General features: G+C 61.4%; 4 protein-coding genes across 4 annotated transcripts; 2 read left to right on the forward strand and 2 right to left on the reverse strand.

Moving 5' to 3' along the window:
• Nucleotides 1–659: 659 nt before the first annotated feature.
• B0T26DRAFT_742197 (uncharacterized protein) lies at nt 660–8,844 on the forward strand (the record flags this gene model as incomplete). Its single annotated transcript, XM_060444075.1, has 3 exons — nt 660–1,295; nt 1,387–6,561; nt 6,601–8,844. 3 exons carry the CDS (start codon nt 660–662, stop codon nt 8,842–8,844), a joined length of 8,055 nt encoding a protein of 2,684 aa, XP_060294896.1.
• Nucleotides 8,845–9,160: 316 nt separating this feature from the next.
• On the reverse strand, nt 9,161–9,970 carry B0T26DRAFT_753663 (serine hydrolase-domain-containing protein; the record flags this gene model as incomplete). Its single annotated transcript, XM_060445722.1, has 1 exon — nt 9,161–9,970. The coding sequence occupies one exon, from the start codon at nt 9,968–9,970 to the stop codon at nt 9,161–9,163; it is 810 nt and encodes a 269-aa protein (XP_060294897.1).
• A 2,160-nt stretch (nt 9,971–12,130) lies between these two features.
• B0T26DRAFT_613935 (uncharacterized protein) lies at nt 12,131–12,361 on the reverse strand (the record flags this gene model as incomplete). The annotated part of the gene is made up of 1 exon (XM_060435946.1): nt 12,131–12,361. A coding segment is annotated over one exon (231 nt), but the record flags the coding sequence as incomplete, so codon positions are not given.
• Nucleotides 12,362–14,844: 2,483 nt separating this feature from the next.
• B0T26DRAFT_753664 (uncharacterized protein) lies at nt 14,845–15,334 on the forward strand (the record flags this gene model as incomplete). The annotated part of the gene is made up of 3 exons (XM_060445723.1): nt 14,845–14,855; nt 14,956–15,113; nt 15,249–15,334. 3 exons carry the CDS (start codon nt 14,845–14,847, stop codon nt 15,332–15,334), a joined length of 255 nt encoding a protein of 84 aa, XP_060294899.1.
• Between the last annotated feature and the right edge of the window lie 327 nt (nt 15,335–15,661).

Here is a 15,661-nt window from a genome sequence, read left to right on the forward strand (position 1 = left end):
CGATGCCTCTCGTCCTCTCGTCCCTCTGCAGTAAACATGGTGCAGTAAACATGGCCACGGAGACACTGTTCTCACCAGCCCCGTGCTGACGCAGGGATGTGCACCGTGCAAAGCGCACAGAACCCGTGCAACGCGCACAGAAACCGTGCACTCCGGCTCCCAGTGCTACCTGCCGTTTGTTTCCGAAAAAGGTAAGTGCGCGGCCATGACAGGGGGCGCCGTCGGTTGTGCTCCGGCGCAAACTCCGGTCGTATGACTCCGGCACGTGCCCCTATCTCCATCGAGAGCGCACAGTGTGGCCGGGTACATCGGCCAGAGGCCTTGGTTTTGGTAGGAGACACTGCACGGGTGGTGAAAGGTCAGCCCCGAGCTGAATTCGGGCTCCCGCGAAGGAACTGGGTGGAAAATCATTGCTAGGATCGAGCCAGCGCTCGAGGCTGGTTTGGCATGCAGCCATAACTGGACCACGCGTGTGCTTGTCCTGCGGAGGCCTGGAAACAACGTCAACTAGATATACGCAGTCTTAGCTGAGCAGGTTGAAGTGCATCAGGACACGACCCGACTCACCGTTTTCATTTTCCCTCTCGACCCGACTCACCAACAACACTCTAGACTCAACTCCTTCCAGCAAAGTCCACAGCTGAAAAGCCAGAGACGCAATGACGTTGACAGGCAACCGGACATCGCTGTCCAGCGAGGGCGGCACGTTGCTCTTGTTCGGATCGCAAGCCCTGTCGTTCGACGCCGAAGCCTTTGCCGCCCTGCGGGCGAGCGTGTGGGGCACGGGGGAGCAGCAATGGGTTGGCGAGGCACTGGCGTCGTTGGCCGGGTGCTGGGACGGCTTCCTGCAGGCGTTCCCCAAGTACAAGGTCGACAGCGGGGCCAGAGAGCTGCTGGCCGACCTGGACAAGTGGTTCCGCACCGGTGTGATGCGGCCAGGCGTGCTGGACGGCGCCGGCCCGAGGGTGCCCAACATCGTCCTCAGCCCGCTCGTCATCATCGCACAGCTTGTCGGCTACATGCGATGGCAGCTAGACGAGACTGCTGCGCCTGTCTTGGGCACGCTCGGCTTCTGCACGGGTCTGCTGAGCGCGTATGCCGTGGCGCTCGGCAAGGACAAGACCCAAGTTCGCACGCACGGCGCCACGGCCGTGAGACTGGCCATGCTGATTGGCGGCATCGTGGATGCGCAGGAGTCTCTTGACCCGTCGGGACCGGCAACAGCGCTGGCAACGGCGTGGTCGTCGCCCGCCGGGGGACAAGAGCTGAACAGGCTGCTGCACGAGTTTCCCGACGTGGGTTTACCAAATCGCACGACACTCCGCCGGGTGTCGAGAGCGAAGCTTGACCGAGACAAATGAAAGCTCGCTAACACACCTTTTCTAGAGTTACATCTCCGTCTCGTACGACGAGAGCAGAGCCACCGTCACGACGGCTGCCGCGACAGCCTCGAAGCTGGAGCAGGCGCTCAGAGCGGCCGGTCTCGTAGCCTCCGAGATCGGCCTGCACGGGAGGTTCCACCACGCGTGGTACAAGGACGACATGGACCTGCTGGTGGCCTACTGCGACCGGGAGGCGAGCCTGCGGCTTCCCGACGCAGCCGGCCTCCTCTGCCCAACCTGGTCTGGCTGGGACCCCGACGACGCTTCGAAAGCGGGCGCGGCTGCCGCTGGCCGCGGGCCGCTGCACGCACACGCGCTGCACACCATCCTGGCCAACAAGTCCGAGTGGCACCGGCGGTTCGAGATGGCCGTGGCCCTGGCAGCACCGGACCGGCTCGCCACGCTGCGGCTGACGTCGTTCGGCCCCGAGCGCTGCGTCCCGCCGTCGGCCATGCGCAGGTTCGGCCCGCGCGCCACGCACATCGGCCACCTGGCGACGTCTCCCGGCGGCTCGGGGGCGCAGGCCGCGGCAGAGAAGGAACCGATGCCCGAGCCGCGCAAGGCCGACGACGTGGCCATCGTCGGCGTGTCCATTAAGGTGGCGGGCGCCGACGACGTCGACGAGTTCTGGGAGTTGCTGTGCCGCGGGGCGTCGCAGCACCAGGAGGTGCCCGGCTCGCGGCTGAGTTTTGACAACGTGTGGCGGGCCAAGGACGAGTCGCGCAAGTGGTTCGGCAACTTCATCGCCGACCACGACGCCTTTGACCACAGGTTCTTCAAGAAGACGCCGCGCGAGATGGCGTCGGTCGACCCGCAGCAGCGGCACATGCTGCAGGTGGCGTACCAGGCAGTCGAGCAGTCGGGCTACTTTGGCGTGGCCCCCGACAGGATCGACAAGAAGGTGGGCTGCTTCGTGGGCGTGTGCAGCGCCGACTACGAGAACAACATGGCGTGCCACGAGCCCAACGCCTTCACGGCCGTCGGCAACCTCAAGTCGTTCATCGCCGGCAAGATCAGCCACTGGTTCGGCTGGCTGGGCCCGAGCCTGTGCATCGACACGGCCTGCAGCTCGTCGCTGGTGGCCGTGCACCAGGCCTGCCGCGCCGTCCTAGGCGGGGACTGCTCGGCGGCGCTGGCCGGCGGTGCCAACATCATGACCAACAGCCTGTGGTTCCAGAACCTGGCCGCCGGCGGGTTCCTGAGCCCGACGGGCGCCTGCAAGCCCTTCGACGCCAAGGCCGACGGCTACTGCCGCGGCGAGGGCTTCGCGGCCGTCATGGTCAAGACGGTGGCGCGCGCGCTGGCCGACGGCGACCAGATCCTGGCCACGATTTCCAGCTCCGCCGTGTACCAGAACCAGAACTGCACGCCCGTGTTCGTGCCGAACTCGCCGTCGCTGTCGGACCTCTTCGCCGACGTGGTCGCCCAGGCCCGGCTCGACCCCGGGGAGATCACCGTCGTCGAGGCCCACGGCACCGGCACGCAGGTCGGCGACCCGGCCGAGTACGCGAGCGTCAAGGACGTGCTCGGCGGGCCGCGCACCGGCCGCACCGAACCGCTCGCGCTGGGCTCCGTCAAGGGCCTCGTCGGCCACACCGAGTGCGCGTCGGGCGCCGTGTCGCTCGTCAAGACGCTGCTCATGACCGCGCACCGCATGATCCCGCCAAGCGCAAGCTTCGACACGCTGAACCCGGCCATCGCTGCATCCCCAGACGACAAGATCCACATTGCCGCACGGCTGGAGCCGTGGGTCGTGCCCGACGGCGGCGTGCACGCGGCCCTGATCAACAACTACGGCGCGTCGGGCTCCAACGCGTCCATGGTCGTGACTGGGGCGCCCAGGGCCAGGCCAGCAAAGACGCGCGACGACGCGCCAGGTGTCGAGTACCCGTTCCGCATCTTTGGGGCTGACGAGCGCGCGATCAAGGCCTATTGTGGTCGACTGGTCAGGTTCTTGACTGAGAGCGCTGCGTTCAGGGGAGCCGGCGCCGGCGCCGGCGCCGACGCCGCGCCGTCGCTCGCCAACACGGCGCCGTCGCTCGCCAACACGGCCTTCAACGTCTCGCGCCAGGCCAACCCGACGCTGGACAAGGCGCTCGTGTTCGCCGCGCGCTCTGTCGAGCAGCTCGTGCAGAAGCTGGCGGCGTTCGAAAAGGGGAGCACGGAGGGCACGAACCTAGTATCGGCATCGCAGAAGCCGGCGCGGCCCGTGATCCTGTGCTTCGGCGGGCAGGTGAGCACGTTCGTGGGGCTCGACCGGGGCGTGTACTCGTCGTCGCGGATCCTACGGCAGCACCTGGGCGCGGTCGACGCCGTGTGCGCGTCCCTGGCTGGGAGCAGCGGCAGCATCTTCCCGGCCATCTTCCAGCGCACGCCCGTCGACGACCCCGTGCGGCTGCAGACGGCGCTGTTCGCGCTGCAGTACGCGAGCGCGCGCAGCTGGATCGACTGCGGGCTGGCGCCCGCAGCCGTCGTCGGCCACAGCTTTGGCGAGCTGGTGGCGCTGGCCGTCTCGGGCACGCTGTCGCTGCGCGACGCCCTGCGCGTGGTCGTCGGGCGCGCGACAGTCATCCGCGAGGCCTGGGGCGCCGATAAGGGGTCCATGGCCGCCGTCGAGGGCGATTTGGCCGCCGTCGGGGCGCTGCTGGCCCGCGCGGGTGGCAAGGCTACCATCGCCTGCTACAACGGCCCGCGTAGCTTCACGGTGGCCGGGACCGCCGCCGAGATCGACGCCGTGGTCGAGACGCTGGGCAGCAGCGCCGACTTCGCGTCGACGCGCTGCAAGCGGCTGAGCGTTACCAACGCGTTCCACTCGACGCTGGTCGAGCCGCTGGTGCCGCGGCTCGTCGAGATCGGCCAGACGCTGGCCTTCAGCGAGGACCCGCACATCCCGCTCGAGCGGGCCGTCGAGTCGGGGCTGCCGCAGCACACGCGGCTGACGGCCAACTACGTGGCCGAGCACATGCGCAACCCCGTCTTCTTCAGCCACGCCATCCAGCGCATCGCCGAGCGGTACCCCGGCGGGTGCGTCTTCCTCGAGGCCGGGTCCAACTCGACCATCACGGGCATGGCGAGCAGAGCACTCGGCGCGCCGCGCGAGTCGCACTTCCAGGCCGTCAACATCACGGGCGACGGTGGCAACGGGCCGCAGATGCTCGCCAACGCCACGCTCGGCCTGTGGAAGGAGGGCCTGCGCACCGCCGTCTTCTGGCCACATCACCGCGTGCAGACGTACGAATATACTCCGCTGCTCCTCCCGCCGTACCAGTTCGAGCGCTCGCGCCACTGGCTCGACATGAAGGCGCCGCCCAAGCCCGTCCCCCTACCCGCCGAGACACGTACACCCGACACCGCCGCGCCACCCCTCGGCCTGTTCTCCTTCGTCGAGCACCGCGACGGCAACGCGCGCGCGCCCGTGTTCCGCATCAACACGCAGGCGCAAAGGTACCTCGACTACGTGTCGGGGCACTTCATCGCCAAGACGGCGGCCATCTGCCCGGCGACGCTGATCGTCGACATGGCCGTCGAGGCGCTGGCCAGCGTGCGGCCCGACCTACTACTGTCCCAAGACCAAAGCTCGCCGCCCGCGTACGCGCCGCAGATCCACCAAGTCAGCAACCAAGCCGCCATCTGCCTCGACGCATCGCGGACCGTGTCGCTGCGGTTTGCTTCCGCCGACGACAACTTGTGGCACTGGCAGGTCGTCAGCACCGGCAACGACCCGGACAGAAGCGGCGGCGAGACGCTGCACGCGCTGGGCCAGCTCGTGCTGGCGCGGCCCGACGACGGCGCCGCGCTGGCCGAGTTCAAGCGGTACGAGCGGCTGACGGGACACCACGCGCACTGCGCAGCCGTGCTGGACGGGAGCGGCGCTGACGACATGATCCACGGCGCGCGCAACATCTACCGCGCCTTCGCCGAGGTGGTCGACTACCCATCCCCGTACCGCGGCGTGCAGCGGCTGGTGGGCCGCGGCTTCGAGTCGGCGGGGCGTGTGGTAAAGCGGGCGGCGCCGGGGGGTGGCTGGCTCGACACGCACCTCGCCGACAGCTTCAGCCAGGTGGCCGGCATCTGGGTCAACTGCATGACGGACGCGGATCCGGGGGACATGTACATTGCCGTCGGGTTCGAGAAGTGGCTGCGCTCGCCGCTGCTGGGCGGGGACGAGTACAAGAGCGTCGAGACGTGGGACGTGCTGGCGAGGCACGAGCGCGTTGGCGACAAGGCGTTCCTGAGCGATATCTTTGTGTTTGAGGCCGAGAGCGGGAAGCTGGCGGAGGTCATTCTGGGCGTGAACTACCACCAGGTCAGCAAGCTGTCCATGAGCAAGATGCTGGCGCGGCTCACGCCGGGGCTGGCGGTGCCGGTGGCGGCGAATGCTGCTGCTGCTGCTGCGACTCGGGCTGCAAAGCACGGAAGTGGTGATGCTCTGCCGGCTCCGCCGGCTCAGACGAGAACGAGCGTGCCGCAGCTTTCCGTGCAGACAGAAGTCAAGGCTGCGGCGGCCAAGGGGCCAGCTGCCGCACCGGCCGTTGACGTCGTCGGCAAGATCCGGACCATCCTGGGCGAGCTGTCGGGGCTCGAGCCGGGCGAGATCTCCATCGATGCTAACCTCGCCGACCTGGGCATCGACTCGCTCATGGGCATGGAGCTGGGGCGCGAGATGGAGGGCGCGTTCAAGGCGCGGCTGATGAGCGACGAGCTGGCGAGCGTGCTCACGTTCCGCGAGCTGGTCGCCCATGTTGCTGGCGTGCTCGGCGTGGCGGACGGCCCGTCGGGCGGCGACCACGAAGACACGGGCGACAGCGAGGTTGATGACGGCGACTCCACCTCGTCGACGCCGCCGACCAGCTTCTCGCCCACGCCGCCTCTCGCCGCGCAGCACGAGCACGTCAAGGCCGGTGCTGCCGCCGCTGCCGCCGCGTCACGGGCTGTGGCAGACGGCCTCGGGGGAAGCGAGGAGCTGCACCTGTCGCCGGCGGCCGTGTTCGAGGCCTTTGAGGAGACGAAGCGGCTGACGGACGACCTGATCGCGCAGTACGGCTGCGCCGGCTACATGGACACGGTACTGCCGCGGCTGACGCAGCTGTGCATCGCGCTGGCGCTCGAGGCGTGCGAGCAGCTGGGGTGCCGCATCGCTGCGGCGGCGCCGGGCGAGCGGCTGCCGCGCATCCCGCACGTCGCCGAGCACGGCCGGCTGACCGAGTGGCTGTACAAGATGCTCGCCGACGCCGCGCGGCTGGTCGACGTGTCGCCGTCCACGGGCGTCGTCACGCGCACCGCCGCGTCGGCGGCCCCCTACAAGGCCAGCGCCAGCCTGCGCGCGGACCTGCTGCGCGCGTTCCCCGAGCACGAGTCGGTGATCCGGCTGACCTTCTTCGCCGGCAGCCGGCTCGCCGACGTGCTGCGCGGCGAGCAGGACGGCATCAAGCTGATCTTCGGCACCGACGACGGCCGCCGCCTCGTCACGGGCCTGTACGGCGACAGCCTGCTCAACAACCTGGCCAACGCGCAGATGCGCGACGTGCTGGCGCGGGTCGTGGCCAGGCTCCCCAGCAACAGCGGCCCGCTCAAGATGCTCGAGCTGGGCGCCGGCACCGGCGGCACCACCAAGGACATGGTGCCGATGCTGGCGGCGCTGGGCGTGCCCGTCGAGTACACCTTCACGGACCTGTCGGGGTCCTTCGTGGCGGCGGCACGCAAGAAGTTCGGCGCGCAGTACCCCTTCATGAAGTTCCGCGTGCATGACATCGAGAAGGCGCCGGCACCCGAACTGGGGCGGCACCACGTGGTCATCGGCAGCAACGCCATCCACGCGACGCGCAACCTGCGCGAGTCGGTAGCGCACGTCCGCCAGGCCTTGAGGCCTGATGGGTTCCTGCTGATGCTGGAGATGACGCAGCCCGTGTACTGGGTCGACATCATTTTCGGGCTGTTCGAGGGCTGGTGGCGCTTCGAGGACGGCCGCACTCACGCCATCGCCCACCAGTCGCGCTGGCAGGCTGACCTGCACGCCGCCGGCTACGGCCGCGTCGACTGGACCGATGGCTGGCGGCCCGAGATCGAGATCCAGCGCATCATCGTCGCCCAGGCTTCAGCCTCCCCGGGCTTCCCGCTCGAGCCGACGCGCATCGACTTCCCCGCGCCGCCGCCGCCGGCGGTCCAGACAAGCATGCTGCCGGCTGACAGGGCGCTGCTCGACGGCTATGTGCAGAAGTACGCCGCCGGCTTCGACATGCCGCCACGACCTGCAGCACCTGCAGCAACCCCAAACGACAAAAGCCTCCGGCAGCCCCTCCCCGCGCGCGTGGCCGTCACCGGCGCAACCGGTTCGCTAGGCGCGCACCTCGTGGCACACCTTGCCTCCCTCCCGCACGTCGAAACCGTCTTCTGCCTGAACCGGCGCAGCACGACCGGGGAACCCTCGGAGCGACAACAAGACGCTTTCACGTCGCGCGGGATTACCCTGACACCGTCCACACAGGCCAAGCTACGCATCCTGGCCGTCGACAGCACGAAACCATGCCTCGGGCTCGCGCGCGACGTCTACGCGTCCCTCACGACCAGCGTCACACACATCATCCACAACGCCTGGCCCATGACGGGCAAGCGGCCGGCGAGCGCGCTCGAGCCGCAGTTCGCCGCCATGCGCCACCTGCTCGACCTCGCGCGCGACGCCGCGCTTGCCCAGACGCCCCAGACGGGGAACAAGATCGCGTTCCAGCTGGTCTCGTCCATCGCCGTCATGGGGCACCACCACCTGACGGGGTCCCGCCTCGCACCAGAAGCCCGCGCCGCGCCCGACGACGTGCTGCCGAACGGCTACGCGCACGCCAAGTGGGTGTGTGAGCGCATGGTCGACGCCGCCCTCCACAACCATGCGGCATGGTTCCGCGCGTGCGTGGTGCGGCCGGGCCAGATCGCGGGGAACTCGGCGAGTGGCGCGTGGAACGAGAACGAGCACCTCGCGTTTCTGGTCAAGAGCTCGCAGACGCTGCGCGCGCTGCCAGCGCTGGGGGGGGAGCTGTGCTGGACGCCCGTCGAGGCGGTCGCGGGCGCGGTCGCGGATCTGGTGCTGTTGGGTGAGGAGACGCATATGGCGCCTGTGTACCACGTCGACAACCCCGTGCGCCAGCCGTGGGGCGATGTGTTGGGTGTGATGCGTGAGGAGTTGGGCGTGCAGGAGGTCGTGCCGTTCGACGCGTGGGTGCGCCGCGTGCGCGCGTTCCCGGGGTCGATGGATGATAATCCGGCGGCGCGGCTGATTGATTTCCTCGATGAGAATTTCGTGCGGATGAGCTGCGGCGGTATGTTGCTGGACACGAAGAAAGCGTGCGAGCATTCGGCTACCATGCGCGCGGTCGGGCCGGTCAGCAAGGAGGTGGTGAAGCGGTATTTGGAGTGGTGGAAGCTGAGGGGATTTTTACACGCCACGAATGGGGATGGGCGACGGCTTAGGTGAGGCGGGGGAGGATTTCTTTTGTGTTTTTGCTGGTGCGTTCTTGCTGGTGCGTTCTTGCTGGTGCGTTCTTTGCTGGTGTGTTCTTTGCTGGTGCGTTCTTGCTGGTGCGTTCTTTGCTGGTGTGTTCTTTGCTGGTGCGTTCTTGCTCTTTTTGGCGAACGTTTTACTTTTTTAGATAAGATAGATTGTAGCTTTGCGCCTTCCTTACTTCATGCGTAGAGGCTAGAGCATGTGACTCAGATTGAAGAGATTGAAAAAAAAAAACTCTATTTCTCACTCTTAACTCTATTTCTCACTCTTCATTCTACTTGATTGTTCAAAATTTGATGCTCTCTGTGCACATGGCCGCATGCAGCATCTCGTCCACAACCGCGGCGACATCTCGCGTCTTGATGGGCACGCGATGGCCACCCTCCCACTCCACCAGCCTGGCCGTGCCCTTCTCGCAGCATCTACGGAGAAGCTCTCTGTGCATGCGGATCCCCACGTCACCGAGTCCGTGGACGTGGACGGTCGGGAGGTGCAGCAGTGCCTCGCGCGTGTCGACGTACCCAGGACTCGGCCACGGGAATAGCAGCGGCCCGCGCCCAGCAAGCAGAACAGCAAAGCGGAACTCGATCCTCGCGTCCCCAAAGGTAAGCCCTTGGCTCCCATGCATCTGCTGTCTGAACAGCAGGCTCGCCGCCATACGCGCGCCCTGGCTGAACCCCAACACGCCCACCACCGGCCCCATGGCCCCAAGCCCGTCGTCCTGAGCAATGGCGTCCCGAATGCTTGCATCCACCCTCTCGGCGTCGAACCCGTGCTGCTGCTCAAACGGCACCTGCGGCGTAAGCCAGCTCCGGAACGGCCCCCAGCTGGCGTACACAGATTCCACATCAGGACCGGGGTCACTGAAAAAGGGGGCGTCGGCGAACACGAGGCGAAAGGTCGGCGTCAGCTGGGAACGCAAAGCGCGGCACTGTGCGCGGAAGATTCGTGCGTTGGAGCCGCCGCCATGGAGGCATAGAATGCGCGGCAGGTAAAGTGTCGAGTCGGAGCCGAGGATGGGAAAGTGTGTTTTGCTTGATAGAGTTTGGGACCACACGGCTGTCGGCCACGAGGCGTGGGCTGTCGTCATTGCCATCGTCCGTGGCAAGGAACTGGATGGTAATGACTTGTTTTCAAGTTGGCAGGTTGGTCTAGGGGTACTACGGGGACTTTGAGGTTTTGTATTTAACAAGGCTACATGCATCTTGGAGGTGGAGTCCATCATCTTATGAAAGCTTGCTGGAAGTGAGAACGGGCTCATCGACAGGTTGGATGCCTGGCCGACACATGGCCGGGTAGATGCCCCAACTCCGGCGGGTTACCACCTTCCACCCTGGACTAGGTCTATGAAACTCGAGCCCCACTCCAACGCGAGATTGCCTGCCCGAATCCAGCTCCCCCAGCAGCTTCTCGTCGCCTTGATGTTGCTGCGGTTGTCTGTGTGGCAGCCACTAGCCGTGGAGAGATGGTAGACCTTGAATAAACCTTGTGATGTTTTCTCTGGGCTCGTTTTTGTCTCGTCAACTTCCTTACCGACTAGACCAGACCTTGCCGAGTGCTCGTCACTTTTGCACATTTAAGTTTCGGGGGGCTAGAGGTGAATTCACAACCAGACGGAAGTCCGGATAGGAATTAGGGCACCGTGTCAACATTTATAGAACTCGTCCTCGGGGATCCCAATTACGTCGGTGGCGGAACAACTCCTTTTGACGGTAAGGATGCCACGGCGTTAGGCTGCTCTGCCGCATAACGCCGATGAGACGACACTCGCCCCTATTGGAGGGATTGAGGCCAGCTGTATCGGCTCGGGAACCGTGGCGCCCCCCAAATGCATGACGTGCTACGAATGACCCTACCAAAAGAAAGTTCTCACCACCTTTGCCAAGATCTCGCCGCTTCAGGCCTTATCCCCTATAATTATAGCGCCTTCCATTGATCTGCTCCTACATGCTCATTTTACCACTTTACAGCACTTCCCACCTACTTTACAGCCTGTTTCCCACTATTTCCCACTATTTCCCACTTTCTTTATCCTGTCCAGAGGACAATATTAGTACTATTTTTTACCTACTTTGTAATACTACCTAAAAGATTCCACTACAGTTTTTTATTCTTCCTATGTATCTAAATTTCGGTTTCCTCAATCCAAACATCTTCTTCTAACTCAGAATCTTCCATTAGATTATCTATATTAGTACCTGTCACGGCACGGCCGAACTATGGTCCGTGGTGCCGCAATCATGCCCTGGTTGCAGGTTCCACTCCGCTGCCCTACCCTTCCCGATTAGGACTAGCCTAATTGCCCCTGCCAACCACAAAACCACTACCTACAGGAACCGCAGGCTTCTTCTTTTCCTTTTCCATTCTTTAGTTTAGTTATTTACGAATACAGCCATTCTTTACTTGCAGTATTGACTCTCGTATATGCCTGCCTTCACAGTATCTTCTAAACCCTCTTGTTCCTCCTCTAGAACCTCTATAATTGTATTGATCTCACGGCTCTTTAAATAACTGGGCCGCCCCTCCTTGTATTCGTTGCCTCCTTCGCAACGAATAACTTCATTAACGTAGTGTTAGACTCGCTAGATCCACTCCTGTATCTTCTGCTGAGGCATACCCTTCTAGGCCTTCTTCTATGCAATTCTAGTCCCTTTGCCGCGTGTTAATTTCCCCGTTTTCTTTGTCTATTTCTGTTGCGGAATTCGCCCTGGAGTACGACGGTCGATTCTTAAACGAGAAATTGGGTTAGTAAGCTCACATTCAGCTTTCATAATTGGCTCCAATACAGCATTCATCTGCTCCAAATCTTCATCAGCCAACTTCCTATTAGGAGTCTCTACTTCCAAATATGGTATGGCCCCTTCTGGTTAAAAGAAAAACAACCCCAGAACATAAATTCCGAATAGCCTTTCCACCGTTCGCGGATACAAATCTTCAAGTGCCGCTCCTCTGACTTCCTCGAAACCCGATAACCACCACGGCGAAAGCCCAATACAACAGAAGTCTCATCAGACCAAATCACGTATTTCCAATCCTCCAAAGTCCAACCTTTATAGGCTATGCACCATTCCAAACGCTCCTTTTTCATCTTCGCTGTAAGCCCTGGCTTACATGTGGGCTTTTTTTTGCGCATGCCAGCTTTCCGAAGGATACGCTAGACCGTCATAGTGGAGATCCGGTTGCCTAAATACGAGGCAATTTAAGCACAGAATAACTCGCGCCCGTAACGGCTTTTGCGTACCTTATCAAGCACCTCTTCTTCGGAGGCCTCTTGCTTCTGTGGCCGGCCGGATTTGGGGGAATTCGCAACATATGAATCTTGGATCCGGAGTTTGCTAGGCTCAAATCCACGTTCGATAGCACGGTCAAGTAGCTTGTTGAGGGCCCTCGCTTTAATGCCAGTCAGCTTCTCAATATCTTCATTTTTCCACCCGAGGGCTTGTAAAGTAAGGGCTTGAACACGAGATGCAGTGTCGGAATGTGGCATTTTGTTTGATGATAGCCAAAAGAATGATGCTACAAGAAAGAGGGGAAATTCTGGGCTTTTGGGCTAGGTGCTATTTACACCATATTGCTGCCCAACATGTTGCGTCCTTCCGAATTAGGCTGGCCTGATTACATATGCTATGGCCCCCTATAATGGATCCTGCCGACATAATCGGTACCAGGGCGGTGAGAACTTTCTTTTGGTAGGTCATCCGTACCACCAGGCTACTCTATCGCGGTACCCAGGTACTTGGCGCTCGCCTCCAGTCCCGGACCCACTTCTGCCCTGAATTCCACAACACTCACCTATTTTCCTTTCAAAAAAAAATACAGCCTGGCTTCTTCATCCGTCTTCAACACCACCCGGAGGTGGTGGCCTCTCGCCGGCACAACCGTGCCGTGCGGGAGTCTCGCCTCTTCCTTAAACACCACATTTCAGTGAGGGCCTCCAACCGCGCAAGCTCATTAACTTGGAGAATATTATCTTCGACCAGGGATATCACCTGCGCGGTTGGAGGCCCTCCCCAAAGACGCGACAAAGCGACCCTTCAAGGGATACGAGGAGTATCACGTCCCGCCTCCAAAGAAACGGAACGACCCAAGTGAGCCTGCTAGGCCGGAGTACAAGTGCGTTCCCCCTTCTAATCCGCGCCTGACGACGAGGAAGATGGAGGAGGAGGAGTGGGTCAGCACCGGCACGCCGACTCCCGCAGCACCCAGGTCCCGTTCAGCCCTGGACGCACCCGCCGTGGCACTACCAACCAAAACAGTACCAAGTCGCAGCAAATTCCAGCGCTGAGCTAGCTTCCAAGAGAGCAAAGATCAAGTACGAGACCACGCCAGGAAGGAGGTGTAACGGGCAAGCAGAAGGGTCTAGCGCAATATAATACCAACGTGGCCCGTTGCTGGGTTGTTCTTCATACCATAATTAACTCGTCAGCGTACCAAGGTGAAGTGAATTGCCTTCGGAAATCAAAGTGAAATGTCTCCCCAAAATTAGCATGCCAGTAATTACCTAGTTCGGTCCAGAGCGTCACCGCTTGCCCCAACTTCTGCGTCGGCTTACAAGACGAAAGGGGACGAAGATGCGACTCCCACTAGCAGATCCAAGCATCGATGCAGTGCTGGTCATCACACAGCAGAAAAGCAACACAAGGGTGAGAGGCATGTTAAGGTCCGTGAGGACAGGCAGTGAGAAGGACAAAGGTCGACAAAGCCCGAGGCAAAGAAACATCCGCCTGTCCAAGAAGCCATGTGGCATGGAAATCGATTCTTTAATGGCAGGTTATATAGAACACCCAGAGAGATGGACTGTTTTCCATGAAACGAGCGAGCTAACTACCTCATACAAGGCAGTTTCCTCAAGAGAAATAATTTCGTCTTAAAGTGGTTCATAAACGTTGCACACATGACCTTGCCGACGTGGATCCTTGAGTTCCGCACTAATACTGACCACAGCAACCGTCTGTAAATATGCAGGAGCTCCGTCTTCTAAAAAAGAACTAAAACAAACAAAAGAAGAGCGTCAAAAGTGGGAAATATACAAAGTACAAAAATTGAAGACACGGGCTCATACATTGACCCGAAAGAGTTATGATGATTGTGAGAAGTGTAGTGTCTCTTCCAAAAGGCCAGATTTTGCAAAATGAGGAAAGAGGAGTAACGGATAACCACCTACCATTGTGTCACAGAGATGAGGTAAAATTTGAGGGATATGGATTGATTAGCTAAGGAAAGAACACAGAAACAGTCATCTACATTACAATAGGTCAGGGCCATATCCCCTTCCCTCTCCATCGAGCCAACCCCCATTCACACCTGAAGAACCTAATTTGGGCAGACTTGAGCGATCTTGAGGACTAGATGGCTGAAGACCACGATAAGAGGTCCTACGGCTGGCTGTGAGCAAGTACGCCGGCTTTGCGGTGGTTTGGGCAGACTTTGGCGACCTTGAGAACTTCGCCAGCACGCCGGCCCTTGGCTATGTAGTTCTCTAGGTCACCCAAGTCCGCTCAAACCATGGCAAAGCCCGCATACCTGCTCTCAGCCCATCGCATGACCTCTCGTGGGGGGCTCTGCCACTTTTCTCGGCCTTGGGGCTGGGTTCAATTGCAAGGCAGTTGCCCGGGCCGTCCTGTCGTCTCCTGTTGATTGTGTACATGACACCGATGTCGGCCTGGGAGCGCTGAAAGACGACGTAAAAAGCAGCGTCAATTTTGGCGCGGATGTCGCGCTCAAGCTCAAGGTCGGACTTCTGAATGCCAAAGCATCCTGCTCTCGGCGTAGCCGGCGGGCTCGGCGATCGGCCTCTCCGTCCCTACCAGGGGCAGAGGACGGGCATGATTCCGGTTGTGTTCGAAGGGCTCAAAAGCTTCGTAATGCTGGTAAGGGGAAGTCCGACTTCTGAATTCCAAAGGCTTGGCATTCGGCTTCGATTTCGGAGCGAGGTTGGGACAAGGCTGGGAGGGAGACACTCGCAGGAACATGCTGGCCGTGTCTGTCGCAGGAACTACCCTGCAGCTCTGGCGAGTCTGCCAGGGCCTGAAGGCCATGTCATGCCCCCCTATCCTACGGCTATCTTCCCAATCCCGCCAGCTTCGCCCCCGGCGGCTATCTCCCCAACGCCGGCAGCTTCGTCAGCGGCGCCTTTGTGCCCAACCCCGCCAATGCTTTCGAGCCTACCCCCAGCTTCGCTCCTAGCCCCGCTAATGCTTTCGGGCCCACCCCCAGCTATGCTGCCAACGCCTCGGCAGGTCATATGGCGGCGGCGTGAATCCAGGCATGGGCGCCATAGGCGACAACAGACCGCGCCCTGCACCTCGCTATGCCATGTATTCGGTCCGTTCCCTCCCACTTCTCCCCCGACGACGCTTGCTAACACTTTATAGGGATGGAATTCACCCGAGCTGCCAAGCTCGGCAGCCAAGTGTTGAACACGCCCACCACCCGCAGTCCTGAGGAGGTTGAAATTTGATGTTACAATCTGGAACACTGAGGCTTCCACGGAGCTAGACCCGGTCTAGGACTGTAGGGGTGGGGGGGAGAGTGAGCTGTAGTGCGGCGAACCACACAGGTAATGCGAAGTATAAGGAGCAAACAATAGTGCACAGATTACGAGAGTCTCATATTACAAACCACTCGACTGTTAGGGTCGTCTGTCTGTAAGGGAGCACGGGCTCCACAAGATGCTGGGGTTGGTAATTATGAAGATAGAACAAAGGACATGCTCCTATCGCACGGGTAATACAGTCAAATCGGAATGCCACTCAAAGTGTATGAGTGCAGTGAATGTGTATTGCTT

Source organism: Lasiosphaeria miniovina (genome assembly GCF_030549165.1).
Source record: "Lasiosphaeria miniovina strain SMH2392-1A chromosome Unknown B0T26scaffold_5, whole genome shotgun sequence".
NCBI lineage: Eukaryota > Fungi > Ascomycota > Sordariomycetes > Sordariales > Lasiosphaeriaceae > Lasiosphaeria > Lasiosphaeria miniovina.